The 23888-nt window shown below is 41.7% G+C and overlaps 1 protein-coding gene across 1 annotated transcript in view; it reads left to right on the top strand.

Annotated features, from left to right (window-relative positions):
* Positions 1–17780, top strand: part of LOC141134125 (extracellular calcium-sensing receptor-like) — a 35717-nt gene extending 17937 nt beyond the window's left edge. The window contains exons 3-9 of the mRNA XM_073623710.1: positions 1831–2052; positions 4086–4377; positions 6395–7068; positions 8284–8353; positions 10316–10543; positions 11971–12190; positions 16876–17780. Coding sequence (XP_073479811.1) covers positions 1831–2052; positions 4086–4377; positions 6395–7068; positions 8284–8353; positions 10316–10543; positions 11971–12190; positions 16876–17780 — 2611 coding nt within the window. The remainder of the gene's footprint in view (positions 1–1830; positions 2053–4085; positions 4378–6394; positions 7069–8283; positions 8354–10315; positions 10544–11970; positions 12191–16875) is intronic.
* Positions 17781–23888: the final 6108 nt, after the last annotated feature.

The following is a 23888-nucleotide window of genomic DNA, read 5'->3' as shown; positions in this document are numbered from 1 at the left end:
GCCGACCTGCCGCAGTATAACTACTTAAGCCCCGGACCATTTGGCTGGCCAAAGACCAGAGCACTTTTTGCGATTTGGCACTGCGTCGTTTTAACTGACAATTGCGCGGTCGTACGACGTGGCTTCCAAACAAAATTGACATCTTTTTTTCCCCACAAATAGAGCTTTCTTTTGGTGGTATTTGATCACATCTGCGGTTTTTATTTTTTACTTTTTGCTATAATAAATATCCCCCAAAAATATATCTAAAAAATTTTTTTTTCCTCAGTTTAGGCCAATACGTATTCTTCTACATATTTTTGCTAAAAAAAAACGCATTAAGCGTTTATTGATTGGTTTGCGCAAAAGTTATAGCGTCTACAAACTAGGGGATAGTTTTATGGCATTTTTATTAATAATTTTAATTTTACTAGTAATGGCGGCGATCAGTGATTTTTATCGTGACTGCGACATTATGGCGGACACATCGGACACCTTTGGTGCTATTTTGGGACCATTCACATTTATACAGCGATCAGTGCGATTAAAAATGCATTGATTACTGTGTAAATGTGACTGGCAGTAAAGGAGTTAACACTAGGTGGTGCTCTAGGGGTTAAGTGTGTCCTAGGGAGTGATTCTAACTGTGGGGGGGCGTAGCTATGTGTGACACGACACTGATCACCGCTCCTGATTACAAGGAGCTGTGATCAGTGTCCTGTCACTAGGCAGAATGGGGAAATGCGTGTTTACATCAGCATTTCCCCGTTGTTCCTCTCCATGAGACGATTGCGGGTATCCCCGCGGACACCGAGTCCGCGGGACCCGTGATCACACTCACAGAGCTCGCAGTGGGCACGCACGCAATGGCACGGCGGCATATTTAAAGGGGCGTACCTGTATGCCCATTTGCCTGTCTGTGCCATTGTGTCGACGGACGTATATCTACATGCGGAGGTCGGCAAGCGGATAATGACGGCGGCTGGTCGGCAAGTGGTTAAAGTTACAGTTTAATTTGTCTATATTTTACCTTCCTTAGTTCTTCCTTTCCTGCCTTATCAACAGGCTAAGGATATGTTTATATAAAACCTTTCTATTTTCATGACACACCATATTTTAGATCTAGTGATTTCATCATTTGCAATGCAGGCAGGTCATGACTGGTGGGAGGGGCTGGAAGGGTGCTGTACATTCTGAAAACATCATAGCACCCTTTCTTAGTACTCGTGGAGCCTGACCTAGGTAATGTCCACATGTAATGATAAGCCTCCATAGCTGAAGGAACTGAAATCTAATGATTGAAAAGGGCGGGCAAGGGATAGGAAAGGGTTGGATGATGCTGAACATCCTCCAAATAGGAAGTTGGGAGATCTCTTTGACTTGCTGCAGCTTTTAATGCACACATAAAGACACAAGGTGGGGGAGAGCTAGTAGGTTCAGGTCTGGTCAGTAACCAAACCTGAACCTACTAGCTCTCCCCCACCTTGTGTCTTTATGCCCCAGGTTGGCATGGTGTCCACCATAGCATTTGCAGTGTCAGAGCACTGTAGGACTGGCCATAAGAGGGATTACTTTGACACAGTTTGGCCAGCTTAAGCATGTATTCCAATATGTGTGAACTAAAAATCCCAGTTTTTCATTGCATAGTTTGCTGGGAAGGGTGTATACTGTAGCAGTGTGCAGAGGATCCATCCAGAATTTGTAGTGTTAATATGTGGTCACACCCCTTTAGCGCTTGATAGTTTAAATACATGTACAAGCTATTGGGATTTGAGCACAGATATATCTTTTCTCTGTGTAATATGTATCACATGTGCTTCACATACAACTCCTTGTGTATCCTTCACCCAGATTGATCTTTCAAGTGTACTGGTCACTGTGGCATATTACTCTGACCTATGTCATGCCAACGTCTCATTTGGACCAGATGGTGAGCAGACTGAGTGGCTTGAGCCTTGTTGGAGCCACAAGGAGTGGAGATGTGCTAATTGGAGCAATACTTCCCATCCATTTTGATAAAGAGTTCCCGAACGTGGATTTCACAAGCAGGCCACTACAAGGAGCTTGTAACACGTAAGATGGAAAAACATAATTCACTATATCCCATTGTTTTCTGCGATCAGAGATGATGTATGTATAGAATTTTTTTTTTGTTTCAATATTTTTATTAAGAATTTCATTGTACGAGAAACGAGATATAAAGCAAGTTGCAGGTACGGTCACATAACAGTTTAAGTACATCCACAATAATGAAAACAATAGTGGTAGTAAGCATCAATTTGGGCATGTCAATGTATCTAGACTTAAAGTTTCATGAGGGTCGAGCCCAATGAATGTTGAAATTTGACATAAGACCTAAGAGATACTCTAGACAGAGTATTTGGGGAGGCCGCTCATGCCACCAATGCACCCATTCACACTTGTTGGGATCATACTGTGAATGGGTGGAGGTGTTCACAGCCGGGTTTAGTTAATTAAGTTTACCGGCTCTCTGGGTAGTATATTCGGATTGCTCTATGTCTCTGGTAGTATCTGTGTATCATACTATTGTTCTGGGGGGGGTTCCTGGGGAGAATCCCTTATTCGTATATTGGATGAAAGTAGAGCGTACTTTATGTGGTATAGTTCAACCTATTATCAAGGAACCTAATGCCGCGTACACACGATCAGACTTTCCGCCAAAAAAAAGTGGATTTTTGTTCGAAGGTTGTTGGTTCAAACTTGTCTTGCATACACACGGTCACACAAATGTTGGCCAACTATTACAAACGTGGGAACGCGGTGATGTACCAGACGAGCCGCGAAAAAGGAAGTTCAATAGCCAGTGCGGCTCCTTCTGCTTGATTCCCAGCATGCGTGAACTTTTGTGCGACGGACTTTCTGACAACAAAGTTTTGTTGACGGAAAATTTGAGAACCTGCTATCAAACATTTGTTTGCGGAAAGTCCGACAGCAAATGTTCGATGGAGCATACACACGGTCGGACTTTCCAACAACAAGCTCACATCCAACATTTCCTGTCGGAAAATCCGACCGTGTGTACGTGGAATTTGTTTCTGTATTTGGGCATGGAAGGGTATGGATAGGGTGGGAAACAAGGGAGGGGTGGGAAAACAGTTAATTGTTGTTGCATTTAGTCATGTTATTCTTTGTAGTATGTATAGAATTTTAATACAAGGGCTGTACTAAAAGTATTGCAAAAGTGGGTATAACTATTTTATTAACTTACATAGGTTGTATAAATTTCACATTGGTAGAGTAACTCTTCCTCTATAGTAACTCTTCATCTTTTTTATTGTAGGTAAATAATGGATTAAAAGCAGAAGCAACATGCCATCATTTAGTTCTTGACGAAGGAGGAAATCTTTGTGGAGATGACCCACTGACAAGAGTTAACAATTCAAAGATGTTACGCTTGTCAATAGTGTCAAAGGACTCAATAGCACGTTGCTTCTGCTTGGAATCCATCATTTACCTGCAACGAAAAAGAAGAGATACTATAGAGCAGGGTTATGCAATTAGCGGACCTCCAGCTGTTGCAGAACTACAAGTCCCATGATGCATAGCAAGACTCTGACAGCCATAAGCATGGCACCCAGAGGAAGAGGAATGATGGGACTTGTAGTTTTGCAACAGCTGGAGGTCCACTAATTGCATATCTCTGCTATAGAGGAAGTCTTATTCTACCAAAATCTAAAATTTGACTGACCCATGTCAATCAATAAAAAAGTTATGCCCAATTTTCCATTACTTTTGGTAAAGCCCTGAACTATTCGTCAATGGTACACCTAGAATATTTGACACCCAGGCAGGGTTATTTTTAACACTTCCCACACACATGCTCCATTATACTGTACATAACAATTATTTTCAGTAATAATCATGAAATGAAATAAACACTAATAATGGAGAAAAAAAATGAGACACATAACACATTTTTTGACGTGCTACTATATTAACATGTTTAGGAAGTGCTTCAAAGGTTTTCAATGGTGACCTTTTTAGAGGTTTCCTTAACACTACTTTGGAATTTTGCCTGTATTTAGCATGTTTCTAAATGACCTAAGCTATTGAAATTTGAAATGCCTCTTTTCTGTTTGTCACAGGTTTAGCTTTGAGGTTTTACAGCAGTTCCAAGCCTTGAGGTTTGCTGTGGAAGAGATAAATAGAAGCTTGGACCTACTGCCCAACACCTCCCTGGGATTCCAGGTCTATGACTCTTGTGCAGGGTTTCATGAGGAGATTGATGGGACCCAAAAGCTGTTGACAGGAAGGGAAAGCGGGATCCCCAATTATTCCTGCCAGGAGCAATCACCAGTGGTTGCCATCATTGGGCATTCTGTCTCTTCTTACTCCATACAAATGGCCCATGTTCTTGGACTTTACAAATATCCACAGGTATAGACCCAAGGGTGATGACCAATAGGCAATTTGTAAACTATTACATTTTCTACATTACTTTTTTACATTTGCCCTGTTTAGGTTATTTGCACATAATAATTTATCACACATATAGATAATTATAAGAGAAATTCAAATGAAAGAAAAAAAAACTTTTTTTATACTTAAAAAGAATAGTGAACTTTCAAGGTGCCCTTATACTTTTTTGATGACCTAAACTAATCTCTCCCTCCCCATTTCCCAAAGCATATTAACTTTAAATTGTGGCCCCTGCTGTTTGTACACATTCTTCATGCAAAACCGCTGTGTGCTGCCTGTGCTTGCATAGTAGCTCCCTATAGACGCCTATGAGACCTTTACGTAAGCATCCCTGGTTTTAGGGCAAAACCACATAGAAAGTTTTGGGGAGCTTTAGATACTGTGACCAAACAAGGAGTGAGGACAAATTTCCCCACAGATAGCAATGGAAAACAATTTTCTAGTAGAATGAAGAAGATTTAGAAGCTTTGTCCATGCTAAGTGTGCAAAAACAAGGGAAAAATGTTCAATGACCACATACAGAAGCATATGTTGGTTGTGCCCATAATTTTCCATCTTGCCTGAACATTATTTGATAATAGTAATATAGGGGAATGGTCACTGCTCCCCATACACATGTTGAGTATCTACAAGGTAGTCTGCTTCTCCTCTGTAGATACTGAGGTTATGTAGTAGGTTCTTCAAACCGGTGGTGGTGAGTGCTGGGAGGTTAATGTTAAAATTCAACTTGCATTGTTAGAACCCCCCATGGATGTATATCTCTGAAGACAAAAAAACATGGCAGTAAGCCTAATAGTGATGAGATTTACCTCACAGGTACTTAGAAAGCAGTGTAGTGGTTTTACCACAAATGGGCAAGAAGAAAAGTAGTGAAGCACCAAGTCAAAAAGTGAATTTAGGAACAGGAACATGCTAGAAACAAAGAAGAAACCATAAAGCAAGGTACTAAAACAGTAGACAAGGCACAAGATCGAGCAAAGGTTAATACCAGTAGAAAAAACATTCCTTTTCAAGAGTGATAAAGCCAGTGGGAGAAGCATTGGAAATGAAAATGGAAAGCATGTAAAGAACCAAAGTTAGGTCAGGTTAGAAAATAGGCACAAAAGTAAAAAGAAATGCCTGTAACTAGGTTTCAGAGAAAAAAAGTTTTCATATTTAAAAAAAAAGCCAAAGAAAATTTCCAGCTCAATTTACATGCTAGTCTGCAACCAACTGAATTATTAAAAACAGGGGTTTAGTTAGCACACATTTGCAAATACATGCGTAATGTGCAGAGCCGCCCCGGTTTTGTTTTGAATGCGCTGCCCTTCCATGTGCTCCTTGCTGTAAAGGCCAGTTATAGGTGGGGCAGTGACCAGTTGTTTGTTACTGATGTAGTTCTCATATACCCCAACATTTCAGCAGGAAATATTTCATAATTTTTGTGGAATGCAATGGAGTGAATAGTCAAGGTGAAATGAAGGTGTTTTTAAGGGTGCATTGGGCTTTAATGGCCCTGAGCATTACCAAAGCTTCTTTTTGCAAAGCTGGGGTCCATACAAAGCTGGGGTCCATACAAAATCTGCAGAGCTTATTTATAAAAAGTCAAGTCCAGTATGCAGCAGAAAGCACAAATTTCAGCTTACAAAGCCTTACTCAGTTTAGGAGCTTATGAAATCGAAAGTTTCCAATATTAATTTTACACAAATAAGCTTACTGATCCCTATATATAGTATAAAAATATTAGGGACTTCCAGAAGATTTCCTGCACTTTTTTGTTTCCTGCAAATGCCTATTGGTCATGGATGTGAGGCAGCCCATCATAGTGATGGGTCAAAAGGAATGGACTGTGCAAGGTAGGCAGTGTTAGAACCTTTCCTGTTAGAAAAGTCCAAAATTTGTGAAAAGAAATATACATTTTAGATGGACTTCCCCTTTTGCATCATCTTGTATCTTGTAAGAGTAACATTAAAATTAGCCTTATTTGTTGCCTTAGATCAGTCATTATTCAACCAGCTCAATCCTGAGTGACCGGGTGCAGTTTCCTTCCTTCTTCAGAACGGTTCCCAGTGACCACTTCCAATCTGAGGGCCTGGCTCAGCTGGTGTTGCATTTTGGTTGGACTTGGTTTGGATTGGTGGCTTTGAATGGGGACTATGGCCAACAGGGAATCAATGTCATTCGTCAAGAGCTTCTTAAAGCTGGTGCATGTGTGGAATTTGTGGAATACTTGATGATTGATCGTCAGGATAAAAATGCCCCTCACATTATCAAAGTCATTAAAGAATCCACTGCTAAGGTTGTCCTAATCTTTTCCACTGACCCAGAAATGGTCCCTCTTCTAGATGAGATGTTGGTGCAGAATGTTACTGGAAAGATCTTTGTGGCCAGTGAAGCTTGGTCTACCTCAAATTTGTTATCAGATAGAAAATACTCTTCGTTACTTTCTGGATCTATTGGGTTTTCTTTTCACAGCTCTGTCATCCCAAATTTTAAACACTTTCTTAACAGTATTCAGCCTTTTTCTGGTCCAGGGAAAGAGTGGGCCAAAATGTTGTGGGAGAGTACTTTTGACTGTCAAATATATGATCGTGAAATAAGTGGAGAATCTCTGAGAAATTTTACCAAAGTTTGCACGGGAGAGGAAGATCTAGATAGCATACAGAATAGGTACAATGATGTGTCCAGTTTAAGAGGGGCGTATAATCTTTATCAAGCAATTTATGTTATAGCCAAAGCCTTACATGACTTGCACATGTGTAAAGATGGAGAAGGACCTTTCTATAATGGGGGCTGTTCTACTCTTCAATTGTTGAAGCCTTGGCAGGTAGGAATCTTATAAAATAACAAAATCTAAGAAAGACAAAGGCAATATGATAAGACTCGGAAGCATGTACCAAATATTAACTTCATTTGGCGTCTATATAATTTTTTAATACAAGAATAAAGATACATTTTTTTAACTGGTAAAATATTCATCCATTTAATTATTGTGTAAACTGAAAAGAAGGAATGTATGGTGGATTTTTGGTCACTTTTATTTAAAGTGTTTTCAAAATTTACAGATTCATTAAAAAAAATTTTTTATTGAATGCATACAAATTTATTTTGAAATAAAAATGTAATACTGAGTGCATCTATAGATGCAGGGCATGCTGGCCTTTTTTTAAAGAAAGATGAGCATTGCTTGCATTGTTGTTGTACGCTATTTATATATCTTATTACTTTCAAGCGTGTAAGTATTCTAGAGGTGTAGTGTAGTGCAGCAGCAGTAATGACACTAATTCTGGTTGCAGATAACTCAAAAATTGCAGAATATGCTCAACTAAAAACTATAAACAACTCCAGTGGGAGGATGTCGCATCAGGTAAGACTCACAGTTCTGTTCAATGCAGAGATACAGCAGGTAAGGATGCACCGATAGCGTCTGTCTTCAGTGGGTGGAATGTGGCCTGGCCAGTCCAGTCCTGAAGGGGAGGCTTCCATAGCAGGATTGCGTGTTCCTAGCCTGTCCCTACTCGTTAGGAACCTTTCCCAGCCGCTAATACTTTCCCCCACAGATGGGTGGTCTTTCTCTATTCTCACCACTACGCGAAAGTGCGCCAAAACCTGGGAGCAGGGGTTTATAAAGTCTCTGCTGACCCAAGATGGCCATCAGAGGTCACCTGGATGCAGCATAGACAATTGGAATTCTGCCTTCAGGGAACAGGAAAACTTTGAAAACCCAGGTTTCTCTTGACTTCTTCTCCAGGCTGTGGTGCCACTCGGGTCGAATGTCGCCTACAATAGAGAAAGCAGAGTGCACCTGCCTACATAAAAAGAGAGTTAGAGAGAGAGAGAGGGAACTATTTAATTTAGTTTATCTTTGTATAATCTGTTGTTCAGATTAATTCACAGCATAGCAATAAATCAGAATCCTGAAGTTGGTGGTGTTTCCTTACAGCTGGTAGATGCAGTAGGTGGTGAAAATGAATATGAATATGCAATATTTATATGCAAGATTTCATATTTATCTGATTACAAAGACTATATATATATATATATATATATATATATATATATATATATATATATATATTTGGTGTGACTACTTTATAGGCACTTTGCCCTCAAAACAGCATCAATACTTTTAGGTACACTAGCACACAGTGTTTGAAGGAACTTGACAGGTAGGATGTTCCAAACATCCTCGAGAACCAACCACAGATCTTCTGTGGATGTAGGCTTCTGTTCATGTAATCCCAGACAGACTCCATGATGTTGAGATCGGGGCTCTGTGGAGGCCAAACTATCACTTCCAGGACTCCTAATTCTTCTTTACGCTGAAAATAGTTCTTAATGACATTGGCTGTATGTTTGGGGTAGATGTCCTGCTGCAGAATAAATTTGGGGTCAATCACATGCCTCCCTGATGGTATGGCATGATGGATAAGTATTTGCTTGTATTTCTCAGCATTAAAGGAGACCATTGATCCTGACCAAATCTCCAACTCCATTTTCAGAAATACAGCACCAAAACTTGAAGGAACCTTCACCATGCTTCACTGTTGCCTGCAGACAATCATTACTGTAATGCTCTCCAGCCCTTCACCAACAAACTTCCTTCTGCTACTGCCCAATATTTCAAATTGTGACTCATCAGTCCAGAGCACCTGCTGCCATTTTTTGCACCCCAATTTACTGTGTTTTTGTGCATAGTTTGTATAGCCTTGTTTCCACACCAAAGGTATGGCTTTTTGGCCACAATTCTTCCATGAAGACCATTTCTGGCCAGACTTCTCCAGACAGTAGGGTGTACCTGGGTCCCCCTGGTTTCCACCAGTTCTGTGCTGATGACACTGCTGAACATCTTCTAATTATAGTTGGGGTAACAGTTTGAGCCAAGCAAAAGTTTGGCCTGAGCATCCCCTGTTCACCCATTCGGCAAACAACTGAATTTGCGGGGCGCTCGGCGGGATGTCTGCCTGCGGGCACCCAACAATGCACTGCAATAGAAAAAAGTGAAAAGAAAAACAGCGTGGGGTCCCCCCGAAATTCATTCCAGACCCTTATCGGAGAATGCAGCCCGGCAAGTCAGGAAAGGGGGGGCGAACAAGCGCCCCCCCCCCTTAACCATATCAGGTCACATGCCTTCAACATGGGGGGGTGCTTTGGGGCAAGGGGGACTCTGCCCCCTTCCCACCACAAAGCACGTGTCCCTGAGTATAATAAATTATATAAAAATTTTAAAGTAGCTTCAGGTGCTATCCACCTGATCTTAAACTTGACCTTGGCTCTAATCCAGTGTTCTTCTCTGTGCAGCCCCTGCTACTAGATGTTCTGCATTTCTCCGAAAATGGCCACTTAATGCTGTGAATTGCGTGACAGCCTCATTTATTCTTGTAGGGAAGCTGTACTTATGGTGGCCTTAAGTGGTTGCTCATAGAGCAGCTTTCCCATAGGAATTAGTAGAGCCATAGTGCACTTGCCCATTACAAAGCATTCAGTAAATATGAATAATTGTGGGCTGAATATAGTTTAAGATCAGATGGGCAGCACTTAGGGGTGGGGGACTAAGTAAAAACAAAAATAAATAAAGTACAGTTGTCCTTTAAAGCCAAGTTGATTGATATTGCATATGTTTTTAGGTCAAAGAAAAAAAAATTAAAAAAATGTTAACATGTTACAAATTCATGTTTCAAATGATTATTACATTTGCATATTATAGACGCATTGTTATTCAAATAATGACATTATAAAAAAAAAGAGAAAAATCCCAAAAATTCCAAACGAGAGTACAAATATCATACTGCACCAGGTTAAGCAGCAATTTTTTTTGTTTTGTCGGGTTTTTTTTGGTGTGTATTTTTTTTTTAGCTGCATTTTGTACCTGTTTTCTGAAATATTCTTGAATATGCTCACAATTGTTTCCCTGCAGCTCTCTCACTATATTCAGAAGGTCCATGTCAGGCTGAGCAATGGTGGCGAAATGTTCTTTGATGAGAATGGAGACCCACCTGCAAGCTACGACATTGTCAACTGGAAGATAAATGGCAATGGTATTATGGAGCAAGTGAAGGTCGGGAGCTATGACACAACCCAAACCAAAGGAGAAACTTTCAACACCAACACTAGTGCTGTGATATGGCCATCCGGGAATGAACTAGTAAGAGATTGGCTCAAACCACACATTGTAGTACTGTGCAAGGGTATTAGGCGTGAAGAAATGCAGTAAAGTAACAATGCTTTAAAAATGTATATTTTAATTGTTTATTTTTATCAATTTAAAAAATGCAAACTGAGTGACCAGAAGAAAAATCTAAATCAAATCAATATTTGGTGTGACTACCCTTTGGCTTCAAACCAGCATCAGTTCTTCTAGGTACACTTCCCTGAATACTTCAGAGTTGCCTGCAGATGCTCATTATTGTACCACTCTCCAGTCCCTCACCAACAAACTGCTTCCTGCTACAGCCAAATGCACTATATAACAGCTTCAACTCTTCTGGGAAGTCTGACCACAAGGTTTAGTAGTGTGTATGGGAATGTTTGACCATTCTTCCAGAAGCACATTTGTGAGGTCAGGTACTGATGTGGACAAGGAGGCCTGGTTTGCAGTCTCCACTCGAATTCATCCCAAAGATGTTCTATCGGGTTGAAGTCAGGACTCTGTGCAGGCCAGTCAAGTTCCTCCACTCCAAACTTGCTCATCCATGTCTTTATAGACCTTGCTTTATGCACTGGTCCAAATCATTTAGTGGAGGGGGCATTATGGTGTGGGGTTGTTTTTTTAGGGGTTAGTTCCAGTGAAGGGAACTCTTAAGTCGTCAGCATACCAATTTCATGCTTCCAACTTTGTGTGAACAGTTTGGAGATGGCCCCTTCCTGTTCTAACATGACTGCGCACCAGTCTACAAAGCAAGGTCCATAAAGACATGGATGAACGAGTTTGCGATTCCTGACTTCAACCCGATAGAACACCTTTGGGATGAATTAGATCGGAGACTACGAGCCAGGCCTTCTTTTCCAAATCATTGCCTGACCTCACAACTGCACTTCTGGAAGAATGGTCAAACATTCCCATAGACACACTCCTAAACCTTGTGGACAGCCTTCCCAGAAGAGTTGAAGCTGTTATAGCTGCAAATATTGAACCCTACGTACTAAGACTGGGATGCCATTAGTTCATGTGTGCGTAAAGGCGGGCGACCCAATAACTTTTGGTAATATAGTATATTTCACATTTTGACTGATCAGTCCAAAATTCTGATGGCTGAGAAACCTCCCGCTGTCAGGATACAATAGGGCACCAGGAGGGTTGAAAACATTAAAGTAGTTGTAAAGCCTAAACATTTTTTACCTTAATGCATTTCTTGCATTAAGGTAAAAAAGGTTTAGGCATCAGCATCCCCCCCCCCCTTTTTACTTACCTGAGCCCTTATTCGATCTAGCGCTGTTCATGTCTGCAGCTCTTCTCTCCTCTCACTTCCGGGTCTCACTTGCTTTGCTGGGGCACCGGGAGACATGGGTTCCTACTGCTGTTAATCAAAGCCAGTGATGAGGGAGTGGGGACACTGTCTGTGTCAATGGAAGCTGCAAAGGTTTATTTATATGTATACGTATATATTTTTGCTGAAATATACAGCAATAATTACAGCAATAATTCCATATTTAATTTGTGGTTCCCAGGTCCCTTGTTCGGTATGTAGCAGCAGCTGTCTTCCAGGTTTCAGACAATTGGTGAAAAGAGGACGACCCGTGTGTTGCTTCCAATGCGTTCCCTGCCCCCAAGGAGAGATCTCCAATACAACAGGTAAAAAGAGTTTTAAAAAGATACAAAAAAATACAAAGAATTTAAATCTTAAGCTGTTCTCCAATTAACCCAATTGCCTGCTGGCCACCCCCTTCCTGCCCAGACCAATTTCCAGCTTTTAGCGCTGTCACACTTTGAATGACAATTGCGCGGACATGCAACGTTGTACCCAAATTACATTTTTATAATTTTTTAAATCACTTTTTTGAGACAGATAAAGCTTTCTTTTGGTGGTATTTAATCACCACTGGGTTTTTTATTTTTGCTTAAAAAAAAACCCAAATATTTTGAAAAAAAAAAAAAAAAAAAAAAAGCTTTTCTTAGTTTCTGCTATAAAACCTTATAAATATGTAATTTTTCTCCTTCACTGATGTGTGCTGATGAGGCGGCACTGACGGTCACTGACAGGCTGCACTCATGGGCACTGGTGAGGTAGCAGTGATGGGCCCTGATGAGATGGCACTCATGAGGTGGCACTAACATGCAACACTTATAGGCACTGATAGGCAGCACTGATATGCAGCACTGATGGGCACTGATAGATGGCACTGATAGGAAGCACTCATGGGCACTGATAGGTGGCACGGATAGCCGACACTGATGGGCACTACATGTCAACACTGATGGGCACTGATTGGTGGCAGTGATGGGCACTGATGAGCAGGCACTAAAAGGCAGTACTGACTGGCATCACTGATTGGCATCACCGCTGGACACTGATTGGAATTATTGGTGGGCACTGATTGGCATCACTAGTGGGCACTGTTGGAGCTGCACTGATAATCAGTACCTTGATTATCTGTGCAGATCTCTCCTGTGAGGAAATGCTGCTTGTTTACATGTGATCAGCTGTGATTGGACAAAGCCGATCACATGGGTAAAGAGCCTCATCATGGGCTCTTTCCCGTAATAAAAGGGACAAAAGGGGAAGTTCTGCTTGTTTGCACCCTCCCCGCCCTGCATTCCTGCAGTTCTGCCCTCACTGTGCAGGCAGCCATGGGCAGCAGAGAGATTACGTCATTTCTCTGCTGCCTGACATCACTCTGGGACACAGGACGTGACAATCCCCACCTAAGCAGGAAAGTGACAATTATAGCAGGCAAGTGACAATCTGCAATGTGTGGCAGGTGACGTGGCAAGTGACAATCCACAACTTGTGACAGGTGACGTGGCAAGTGACAATCCACAACTTGTGACAGGTGACGTGGCAGGTGACAATCTGCAACGTGTGGCATGTGATGTGGCAAGTGACAATCCACAACGTGTGGCAAGCGTCAATCTGCATCTGGTGACAGGCAAAGTGGCAAGTGACAATCCGCAACTTGTGGCAGGTGATGTGGCAAGTGACAATCCTCATCTGGTGGCAGGCGACGGTGCTAAGTGACATGCCCAGGGCTCCCACTAATTCTGAATTATGGTGAGTTGAACTATCTAATTTTATATTACAATGTGATAATAGAAATAATGCGCTTCAATCATCCTGACACCATAACAACCATGGTGCTGGGATGATTGAAGCGCCAACACCAGCCATTTCCCGGATAAATTGCCCGCAAGAAAAGTACTTTCTGGCAGTGCCCCTCCCGAGACTAGACTCTGGATTTGCCCCTGTCCTAAGCACTGGCCCACACCAGTGCGCTCTTGCACATATCTATGCACATTCCTATGCGCGCTAATATGCATATACGTGTACAATGTACATACGTGCGCGTGAATGCTCACACACGTGGGCATGAGCATGTGCACATCTCCTACGTGCATGTGATGTAAACAGGAATCTCACCATGGGAGCCATCTTGTTTGCTAGCGTGCCCTTCCTGACACACCTTTTCTCAGCAGCTCCCCTTCCCAGCAGTGATTTGACAGCCTACCAGCCTTCCGATTTCTAATGTAATTGTAGAGTAGGTGCACAGGAAAGGAGAGCACAGTGCTTAATTCTGAACATCTCTGCCTGCTGCTTGGACTAATGCTTTGGCTTTACTGACAATATCCCTGTACTGACTATAGATAATATTCCTGCCTCCTGTGTGGACAATTATTTTAGTTGTTGCTAAGCACGTTCCTGCCTGCTGCCTGTACCAATGCTTTTGTCTGTAGACAACTGCACTACTTACTCATTATGCCTCATAGAATATACGTAGTGGTGTTTGCTTTCCAAAATGTGGTTATTTTGTGGGCGTTTCCATTGTCCTGGTGCTCCAGGGCCTTCAAAAGTATGATAGGTTGTCATGAAATTAATGATTAATGATTAATTAATGATTAATTTATGTCCCTAGAACACTTGACAGTGATCCCTGCATTTTGGGCCTCTCTATGTGGCGAGGTCGTAAAAAGTCTCACACATGTGGTATCGCCATACCCAGGAGGAGTAGCAGAATGTGTTTTGGGGTGTAGTTGCAAGTATCAGGGCCCTCTTTAATATTGATTGGGCCCTGGGCAAACGTTTTCTTGCCCCCCCCCCCCCCCATACAATTTCGCTTTCCACCTGCTCTGAGACATACAATAGATAGCAGCTAGACTTAAAATCAGTTTACTGTATCAGATCAGGCAGCGATTGCGATTGGTTGCCAGAGGTTACAGCGTATCATTACCGCTTACTGACTGGTTGCTAGAGGTTACAGCACACATTACGGCTCACTGATTAGTTGCTAGATGTTACAGCACATGATTTCTGCTTGTTGATTGAGATTACTGCACAGTAATACTGCTCACTTAGTGGTTGCTAGGGGTTACAGCACATCATCTCCTCACTGCAGGGGGCATGATATACATATGAATGCCGCCTTTATTTGTATATCAATGCCACTGGATGCAGCTATTTACATATGAATGCTGGTTATTTACATGTAAACACAGGGTCTGCAGGTGAGTCATCTGTACACAACAATAGGGCAGAGCTGGGCAGCATTAGTAGCAGCACTTCACACTGAGATATCAGGACACAGCAAGGGACTAAAACTTCAAGGGACAAGGGAATTTAAGCTGGGATAGTTGGCATGTATGAGCCAGCTGCTTTGGGCCCCACAATAATGACAGGGCCCAGGGCAGCTGCCCCTTTTGCCCTGCCTTAAAGACGGCCATGGCAAGTATGCATATGCTGTGTGGGAGAAATAACCAGTTAATATGGCAATTTTGTAAAAAAAATACCTTGGACTGTCTACTTTCCAAAAAGATGTCATTTAGGGGGTATTTGTACTTTCCTGGTTTGTTAGTGTCTCAAGAAATGAGATAGGCCGTCAGTACATCAGGTGTGATCAATTTTCAATGATTGGCGCCATAGCTTGTAGACGCTATAACTTTCACAAAGACCAAATAATACACACTGGTTTTGTTTTGTTTTTTTACCAAAGATATGTAGCAGTATAACTTTTGGCCAAAATTTATGAAGAAAAATTACTAATTTGCTAAATTTTATAACAGAAACAAAGACATTTTTGTATCTTTTTTTTTTTTTACAACATTTTAGGTCTTTTTTTTTATTTATAGCACAAAAAAAATAAAAAACCCAATGGTGATTAAGTACCACCAAAAGAAAGTTCTATTTGTGTGAAAAAAAGAACGCAAATTCATATGGGTACAGTGTTGCATGAATGAGTAATTGTCATTCAAAATGTGAGAGCACTGAAAGCTGAAAATTGGTCTGGGCAAGAAGGGGGTATAAGTGTTCTGTAGGCAAAGCAATCTGTCAGGTAAAAAAAAATATAACATTTTTTATTTTAAATGTTCCTCCGTTTAACCCCTTAAACCTTAATTCGCTCGAATCAGCCTTAATTTATCTCCTTATTCTCCTTCTCCATTTAATTATTTTCCTGCTGATTTTTTTTTTTTTAATTTCTATGTTATAAACTATTAATAATTCAAACTATTTTTTGTTTGCTTAGTTCGTTAATATTTTTATACCTTTAACATATATTTACACATTTCACATTAAACAAAGCAAGATATTAAAAAAAAATGATATAATTTGTAAATAACTTTTTAATGCTTTGTACCATTGCTGGCAGCTGAAGTGTAAACAAAACAGTTGTGGTAGGTATCAGTAATTGGTATCGGCGAGTTCAAAAAAGTATTGGTACACATTGTAAAAAAATAGTATCGGCACATCCCTAGTATTTACAGCTTTTTAAGAATATGTTATTTTATATATATGCCCATTGTCTTGCCACAGTTCCACTTCCGGCCATTATAGAGGCTCAGGCAGAGCAATCTAGCCTCTCTCTGCACCAAGTAGATCACTGATATATTGATCCATTGCCGGCTGATTACAGCTAGTAATAAATCACTGTTACAAAGGATCTGCCGCTAAAGGGCAGCATGGGAGGCCTGGATCAGCTCTTCCCTGTTCAGATTGAAACCACCCCCCCCCCCCCCCCCACACCATGATGGGAAAAAAAAAATATTTTCTTACAATTTTATCCCCAAAAACCCCAAGGAAATTAAAATGTATTTATCCAAATTTGCAACCAAGTGAACTCCCTATAGGGTACATTACAAATGCAAAAAGGTACAAAGTGTGTGAAGCTGAGGTACCTCAGTAATAAAAAAGAAAAGAAAAATCGCATTGGGATTTAAGTAGATTTAGGGAGAAAAAGTCCCAGGCACGCCATGTGGTTACACTTTTTTAGGTACAATCATGAGATTAGCATTTCTTTTCAGGTTTTGTTTTGTCTCCTTTTTATTTGCAGATTCTCATGAGTGTATAAAGTGTCCATGGGATCAGTGGCCCACCCTCCAGAAGGACAAGTGTCTGGATAAAGAAGTAGAATTTCTTTCCTATGAGGAACCATTGGGAGCCGCTCTGACTGCCAGCAGTGTTTTCTCTTCCAGCGTCCCATCTTATATATTAGGACTCTTCTTTCATCACAGAAAAACTCCCATAGTACGAGCCAATAATTTTTCTCTGAGCATTCTTCTTCTAGTATCTCTTTGCCTTTGCTTCCTTTCTTCTGTAGCTTTCATTGGATACCCCCAACCTGAGAAATGTCTTCTACGGCAGGCTGCTTTTGGAATGTCCTTTGCCTTCTGTATCTCTTGTATCTTGGCAAAGACTGCCATGGTGGTTTTTGCCTTCATGGCAACAAAACCAGGCAGTAAGCTTAAGAAACTAACCAGTCCAAGAGTGTCTTTAATGATAATTACCATGTGTACATTATTTCAGTTTGCCTTATGTGTCCTCTGGGTGAAGTTTGCACCTCCATACCCAGAGAAGAATGTTCAAACTCAGCCTGGGATTATCATTGTTGAATGTAATGAGGGCTCCCCTACAGCCTTTTGGTTTATGCTGGGATACCTTGGCCTCCTGGCCACTGTAAGTTTTGTAGTTGCCTTCATGGCCAGGAGGTTGCCTGACAGCTTCAACGAGGCCAAGTTCATCACATTCAGTATGTTAGCTTTCCTCAGCGTCTGGATATCCTTCATCCCTGCATACCTGAGTGCCAGAGGAAAGTACACTGTCGCCATGGAGATCTTCGCCATCCAATCATCCAGCTGGGCTTTGGTGATCTGCATGTTTCTCCCTAAAAGCTTTATATTATTATTCCGTCCAAGTATGAACTCTAAAGACTATCTCATGGGAAAGAACAAAGGCTGAACTATAAAGTAATCTTTGATAGTAACATTATCATGATGTGACAGTTTCATTTTTATTAAACTTGAATTTTCATGATGAATTAGGATTAACAAATATCTACAAATGTAACTGGATAGCAAATATTCTCTAGTGCTAGTACTAATATATGGATTGTTGCTCCATTGCCCTTACTTTCTACTGGAGCACATCCAAAAATCTCTGTTGAAGTTCTTGTCAGGGCTTACAGAGCACTAAACACTCTCACCTTGCTCCTAAGTGCCCCTTCCCTGGGGAAGGCATGAAACCTTGGCACATTGTCCTCCCTACCTGGAAGTAGTTGAGTGTTAATGGTAAAGTTGATTCATGGCCAGGCTATGTACATTCCTACATTTACATATTGTTTACAAGCGGTCAATAAGCTTTTTTCAATGCAGGCATATCTCATAATCATTTGGAAACTAGATTTGAACACTGTCCTAACAAAAGAGTTAAGCCGGTCATAAAAGGATTTAAATTTTGCTGGTTCAGCAGGGACTGGCCAAATTTTGATCCATGTATGGGGCAGGTTGGTTGTACACAAGTCAATCTATCAATTTTCAGCATGTTGGGAAATGTTCTCTTCATAACCACTGTCTGTGGGTGGGGCCAGTTGATTGGTACCCAAGATAGAAGAAAAAGTAAAGGATTGTTATCAGCACACCAAGGATGACGTCACCTGCCTGACGAAGGGGCCCTGCGTGGCTCCAGAACGTTGCTGTATTTTTATTATGTGACCCCGAAAATAAAGCTTTGGACCCTTTTGAGGAATCCTTGGTGTGCTGATGACATTTCTTCACTTTGATCATCCACGGTTTCCAGCCTGTGGTCATCACAGCACCCAGCACTACTGAATAGCCGGTTTCTTGAACGTGTGTGTGGGGATTATTGCGTTTGACTTTACAAGATAGAGAAAAGATACACTGAGACCAAGGCAGGTGGCACAATTATTATTTTGGAAAAATACCGGTAACAAATAACATGTGGAAGGCAACGGCAAGGTGCTCACTTACAATTCCAAACAATATAGCAATATAGCAATTTCCTTTAGAAATGTCATTTTGCTGTGGTATTGTTCTAGACACGGGAAAACTGCGCCACTTTACAGGCATACTATAGACAACACCCAGGCACGATATTTAAAGGAATATTTCATTTTTATTGTTTCACTTAAGGCATTATTAAAATCACTGCTCCCAAAAAAATGGCCGTTTTTAAAACTTTTTTTTTACATTGATCCATGTCCCCTGGGGCAGGACCCGGGTCCCTAAACACTTTTTATAACAATAACTTGCATATAAGCCTTTAAAATGAGCACTTTTGATTTTTCATGTTCGTGTACCTTTTGCCCTGTACACACAAGCGGACTTTTCGACCGGACTGGTCCGACGGACCAAATCCGGCGGACAATGCGACCGTGTGTGGGCTTCATGGGACTTTCAGCGGGCTGTTTCTGTCGAAAATCTGACGGACTTTAGATTTGGAACATGTTTCAAATCTTTACGGCAGAACTCTGCTGGACCCTATCGAAAAATCTGTTCGTCTGTATGCTAGTCCGACGGATGAAAACCGACGCTAGGGCAGCTATTGGCTACTGGCTATCAACTTCCTTATTTTAGTCCGGTCGTACGTCATCACGTACGAATCTGTCGGACTTTGGTGTGATCGTGTGGAGGCAAGTCCGTTCGTTCAAAAGTATATCGGAAGTCGGTCGAAAGTCCGTCGGAAAGACTGTCGGACCTTTGTTGCCGAAAAGTCCATTCGTGTGTACAGGGCATTAGACTTTAATAGTGTTCGCGTGTTCGTCCGAATTTTTTGCCTGTTCGCAAGTTCTGCTGCAAACCAAACCGGGGGGGGGGGGGGGGGTTTGGCTCATCCCTAGTAAGGAGCATTCTTTCCAATGTACTGTGTGGTGGAGATATAGTAATTATTAGTAGGGGTTCCCTGAGCCTCAAAAAGTATTCAACGGTTCCTCCATGTTAAAAGAGTTGATAAAGGCTGCTATAAAAGCATAACATTTGGTGCCTAAAGCATTACCTCTTTGCTAGGATTAGCTCTTCTATCCAGATCATTTTACTGCTCTAATCTGGCTTAGAATATTGTAACAAGGTGTAAATAGCTTTATGTGAAATGACTGTATTTCTACCATTAGGAAGACTTTGATCTGTCCTTTCAGCCACAAACCTAATCACCATCCAAATCGTGCAGACTTTATATCCATAACATTTCCAAAATATGCCACTTCTTAATGAATGAAGCTGCCAAGCTACTCATTCACTCCCGTGTTTTTTTTTTTTTTTCCATGATGGATTTTTAATTAGGTAAAAGAATAGTATACAAAGAATTAATAGTACAATGAAAATTGGTGAGAAACAGTAATGTTACGGGTGAGAGTCAATTGACGATGCATAAACCTTAAAGAAATGGGCCCAGTCCGGATTCATGTGTAGCAGGTACCTCTCCAAGCTGGCCGCTGCCAGATTCAATCCACATAGGGGGAGAAAATGCCTGCCAGCAGCTGCAAGTGGGATTTTCACCCCTCCCTCTCCTGAAACACACAGATATCAGCCCTCTCTGCTCTTTCTCTCCAGTCTCACTATTGGCAGGAGGACAGAGCCAATCGGCAGCATCTGCAGCTAAGGATTAAGGGATATGAAGTCCCCTGACAGAGCAGCCTCACTGACTATTAAAGGGGTAGGACTACAAATCCCAAAGGAGTATGCAAAACAGACGGCTGGCTAAGGACTCCATTTTGGAATCTGAGGGCAGTCACCATGAGGCAGTGAAAAAGATCAGAGCTGAAGGAGAGATGCTGTCTCTCAGATGATCTCCCCATACAATTTAGGCCTCCGCCACCAGTCAAGACATCCAGCCTGAGAGAGGGAGATCCCAGGTGCACATCGAGACGCACCGACAGTGAAGCGTTCCAGTGTGAGGTGACTGGTCGGGTCACCTGGAGAGCCTGACTATTCCAGGATGTTCACTTGGGCCTTGATGGCAGAATTTGGTGAGGGGGCTTTTGCCCATTTGCAGGAAACAGAGACACTGTACCACAAAAGGAGTTAATTGAGCACTGTATACAGACACCATTGCTGGTAGTCATCTTGCTGACACTTGTAGTGCCACAGGGATAAAGGATAAGGTTATCCATTTCTGGGACACTGTATATAGACATCACTGTCCTCTCAGATTGCTGAGGTGGATCCTGCCTGCTTCACTTGATAATCTGGGCCAGTTGTGTTGTTTGGTCCTGCAATTCAGGAGTTTTAGTGCACCAACGAAAGTGGCTAGCTAAAGACACCAAATCTTATCTTTTCTTCAAAAGGACTGAAGCTACTAGTGCCATACGGATGTGCACATACATATTCCAGGCTCTGTATATGCATTGGGCGTGTAAGACAGTTTATGTCAGATATGGGTACTCACCAAGGCCGAGATGCTGAGAGCGTAACCTCTTGTGACCAAGCGCCCTCCACTCCGGGAGATGGTACAGGGGGTGAAGGGCACAAAGAGGCACGAGTCACCAGCAGGCAGGGCAGGTCTTGCGTGAAGGTCACCGGGAAGGAGACAGCTGTGCAGGACTGGAAGATGCTGAAGCTCAGGGAGGTAGACGAACAGATAGTCCAACAACAGGCCAAGGGTCAAACACCGATGACTGGCAAGAGTCTCTTAGATAGGCAGAACAGTCTTGTGCTGGAGACTGATAGCAGGTCTGTAAACAGGCTGATGATTAAATGCTGAAGACTGATAGGAAGTCCGTAAAACAGGCCGAGGGTCAAACACAGATAACTGGAGGCAAAGTCTGTGAGCAAGCCAGGGGTCAAGCACTGGAGACAAATAGCAGAGTCTGGGAGCAGGCCGAGGGCTAATCACTGGAGACAGGAAGCAATATCCGCAGACAGGCCGAGGGTCAAACACAGGAGGCAAGTAGCGAGGTCCGAGAGGCAAGCCGAAGGTCAGATGCAGGAAGAGATCAGCGTAAGTCAAGGTCAATCCAGGTCACAACGGGTAATCAAGAATTGGGATACAAGCAGGAAACACACAGGAAGCTGAAAGACAAACCAGCAACTTGGTCATGGCACAGAGTGGCTTTTATAGGCAGTGGGAGGCTCAGGTTGTGCGTGTGCTATTGCGTACGTGCGCTTGCCGTTCCACTGAATTGCGCATTCGAGGTTTTGCTGAATTGCGCAGGCGCATTAGCCGTTCCGCTGTATTGGGTGGACCTCCAGTTTGCATCGCTCTTTGTTATACACGTGCTTTTTTCTACTCTTCCAAATGTGAGTGTTTTATTCTATTTTTAATAAATTGCCTTTTTTTACGGTATCACGCTATGTTAGCCCATCTTTTTATTGCATGATATATCCCTCCTGGCATTTACCTTCCACCCTCCTCATGATGATCGGAGCCTTCAAGTCACTATTCAGTGACAGTCCAAGGTTGATTGATTGATACAGTTCTAGGACCAGCTGTTTCCAACAGATGTGTTCAACCTAATAAGCTCTGCAGACTTGGGTGGTGTAAGCCCCGCCAAGTCAATAAGATCTGGTAAGCCTCCCCCTGTTTATGGTGGTGGTACTTCAGTTTTTTCCTTCACAGTTCATACCGGTGATTGGAATCCCCCATATGTCTAACGGGACTGCACATCTAATTGGATTTCTTTGGACTTTACCATTCACCATTTCTGTTTTTTGAACTTTGTTTATTGTGCAGTTATACTAGCACGTTATTATACTAGCACATTTTTCAGAAATTATTCTAATTTTTTCTGAGTTTGAACTCACATTCATTATGTGTTAATCCTTGTTTATTTGATGTGTTTCTGTTCAATATTAACACCCCAATTTCTAACTCTCACCTTATTTATGGTTTAGTCACCATACTAGCACATTTTTCATCATACCAGCACTTTTTTTTTATGTTTCTTTTTTAACAGGACTGCACATCTAATTGGATTTTTCGGGACTTTACATATTACCATTTTCGTTTTTTGTACTTTTTTTATTGTGCAGTTGTTATACTAGCACATTATTATACTAGCACATTTTTCAGAAATTATTCTCATTTTTTCTGAATTTGGACTCACATTCATTATGTGTTAATCCTTGTTTATTTGATGTGTTTCTGTTTAATATTAACACCCTAATTTCTATCTCTCACCTGATATAAGTCACCATACTAGCACATTTTTCACCATACCTGTATTTTTTCAGAAATTTCACTGTTTCTTTGGTTGATTCACATTTCACCGTGTATGAATCTCTGTTTATTTGATATATTTATGTTTAAGTCACATTTATATAATTTATGCAAATTTGCTTTTTTGCAACCTTAGCGCTGCACTTATTTATTTACAGTTCCGCTGTATTGTGCCCAGGGATGCGCCGGAGTACTGCTCTACCACGCATGTGCGTAGGAAAGCGGCGATATTGGCGAGGCTGGTACTTGCTTCTTTCCTGACAGTTTATCTAGGAAGTTAGGCCATTGCATGTTGATGTGAATAAATTGTTTAAAGTTGGGCCTGTGGTGTCAGGGGACAGGAGAGAGAGGCCTGACACAAAGGGAGTCATTCCTCTGCTCTCCTCCTGCCTGGACTCATAGAGCCAACCTGAGTCCCGGTAACCAATCCGATTTAAAGTGTCATACTGTGCTTTTAATCACCATTTAAGTGTGCTTCTGCTCTTGGGGACATTCTCAGGTTTGGAATCCCCTGAAAGCAGCTTGAATATAGGATTGAGAGCTATATTGGTCTTAAATCTTAGTTATTGCTCTCCAGTTGATTACTTTAATATATACTGTTACTGTCTGTTACCCTTCCACAGAAATGTTACAGTAAAGATAATTTCTGTGTTTTATCATAACCATAAGGTGTGTGTTTCTCATTGGTCATTGCACTTACACTATTGGCAGGTGTGCCAGAGGGGGCTGAGGCTGAGTAACAGACTTAACAAACAAAACCAGCTCCTTCGGGGTTATGGCTACACATGCATCAGGGTAGATGAACCGTAATTATAGAGCAACATGTGAACTAAACAAAACAATTAGTTCAGGGTTTCATCAGTACTTGATTGTGGAGGTAAAGGCCATAGGTAGTGG

The sequence above is a fragment of the Aquarana catesbeiana genome, linkage group LG03 (assembly GCF_042186555.1).
Source record: "Aquarana catesbeiana isolate 2022-GZ linkage group LG03, ASM4218655v1, whole genome shotgun sequence".
In the NCBI taxonomy this organism is placed as follows: Eukaryota; Metazoa; Chordata; class Amphibia; order Anura; family Ranidae; genus Aquarana; species Aquarana catesbeiana.
This window is presented reverse-complemented; position numbering and strand designations above follow the sequence as displayed.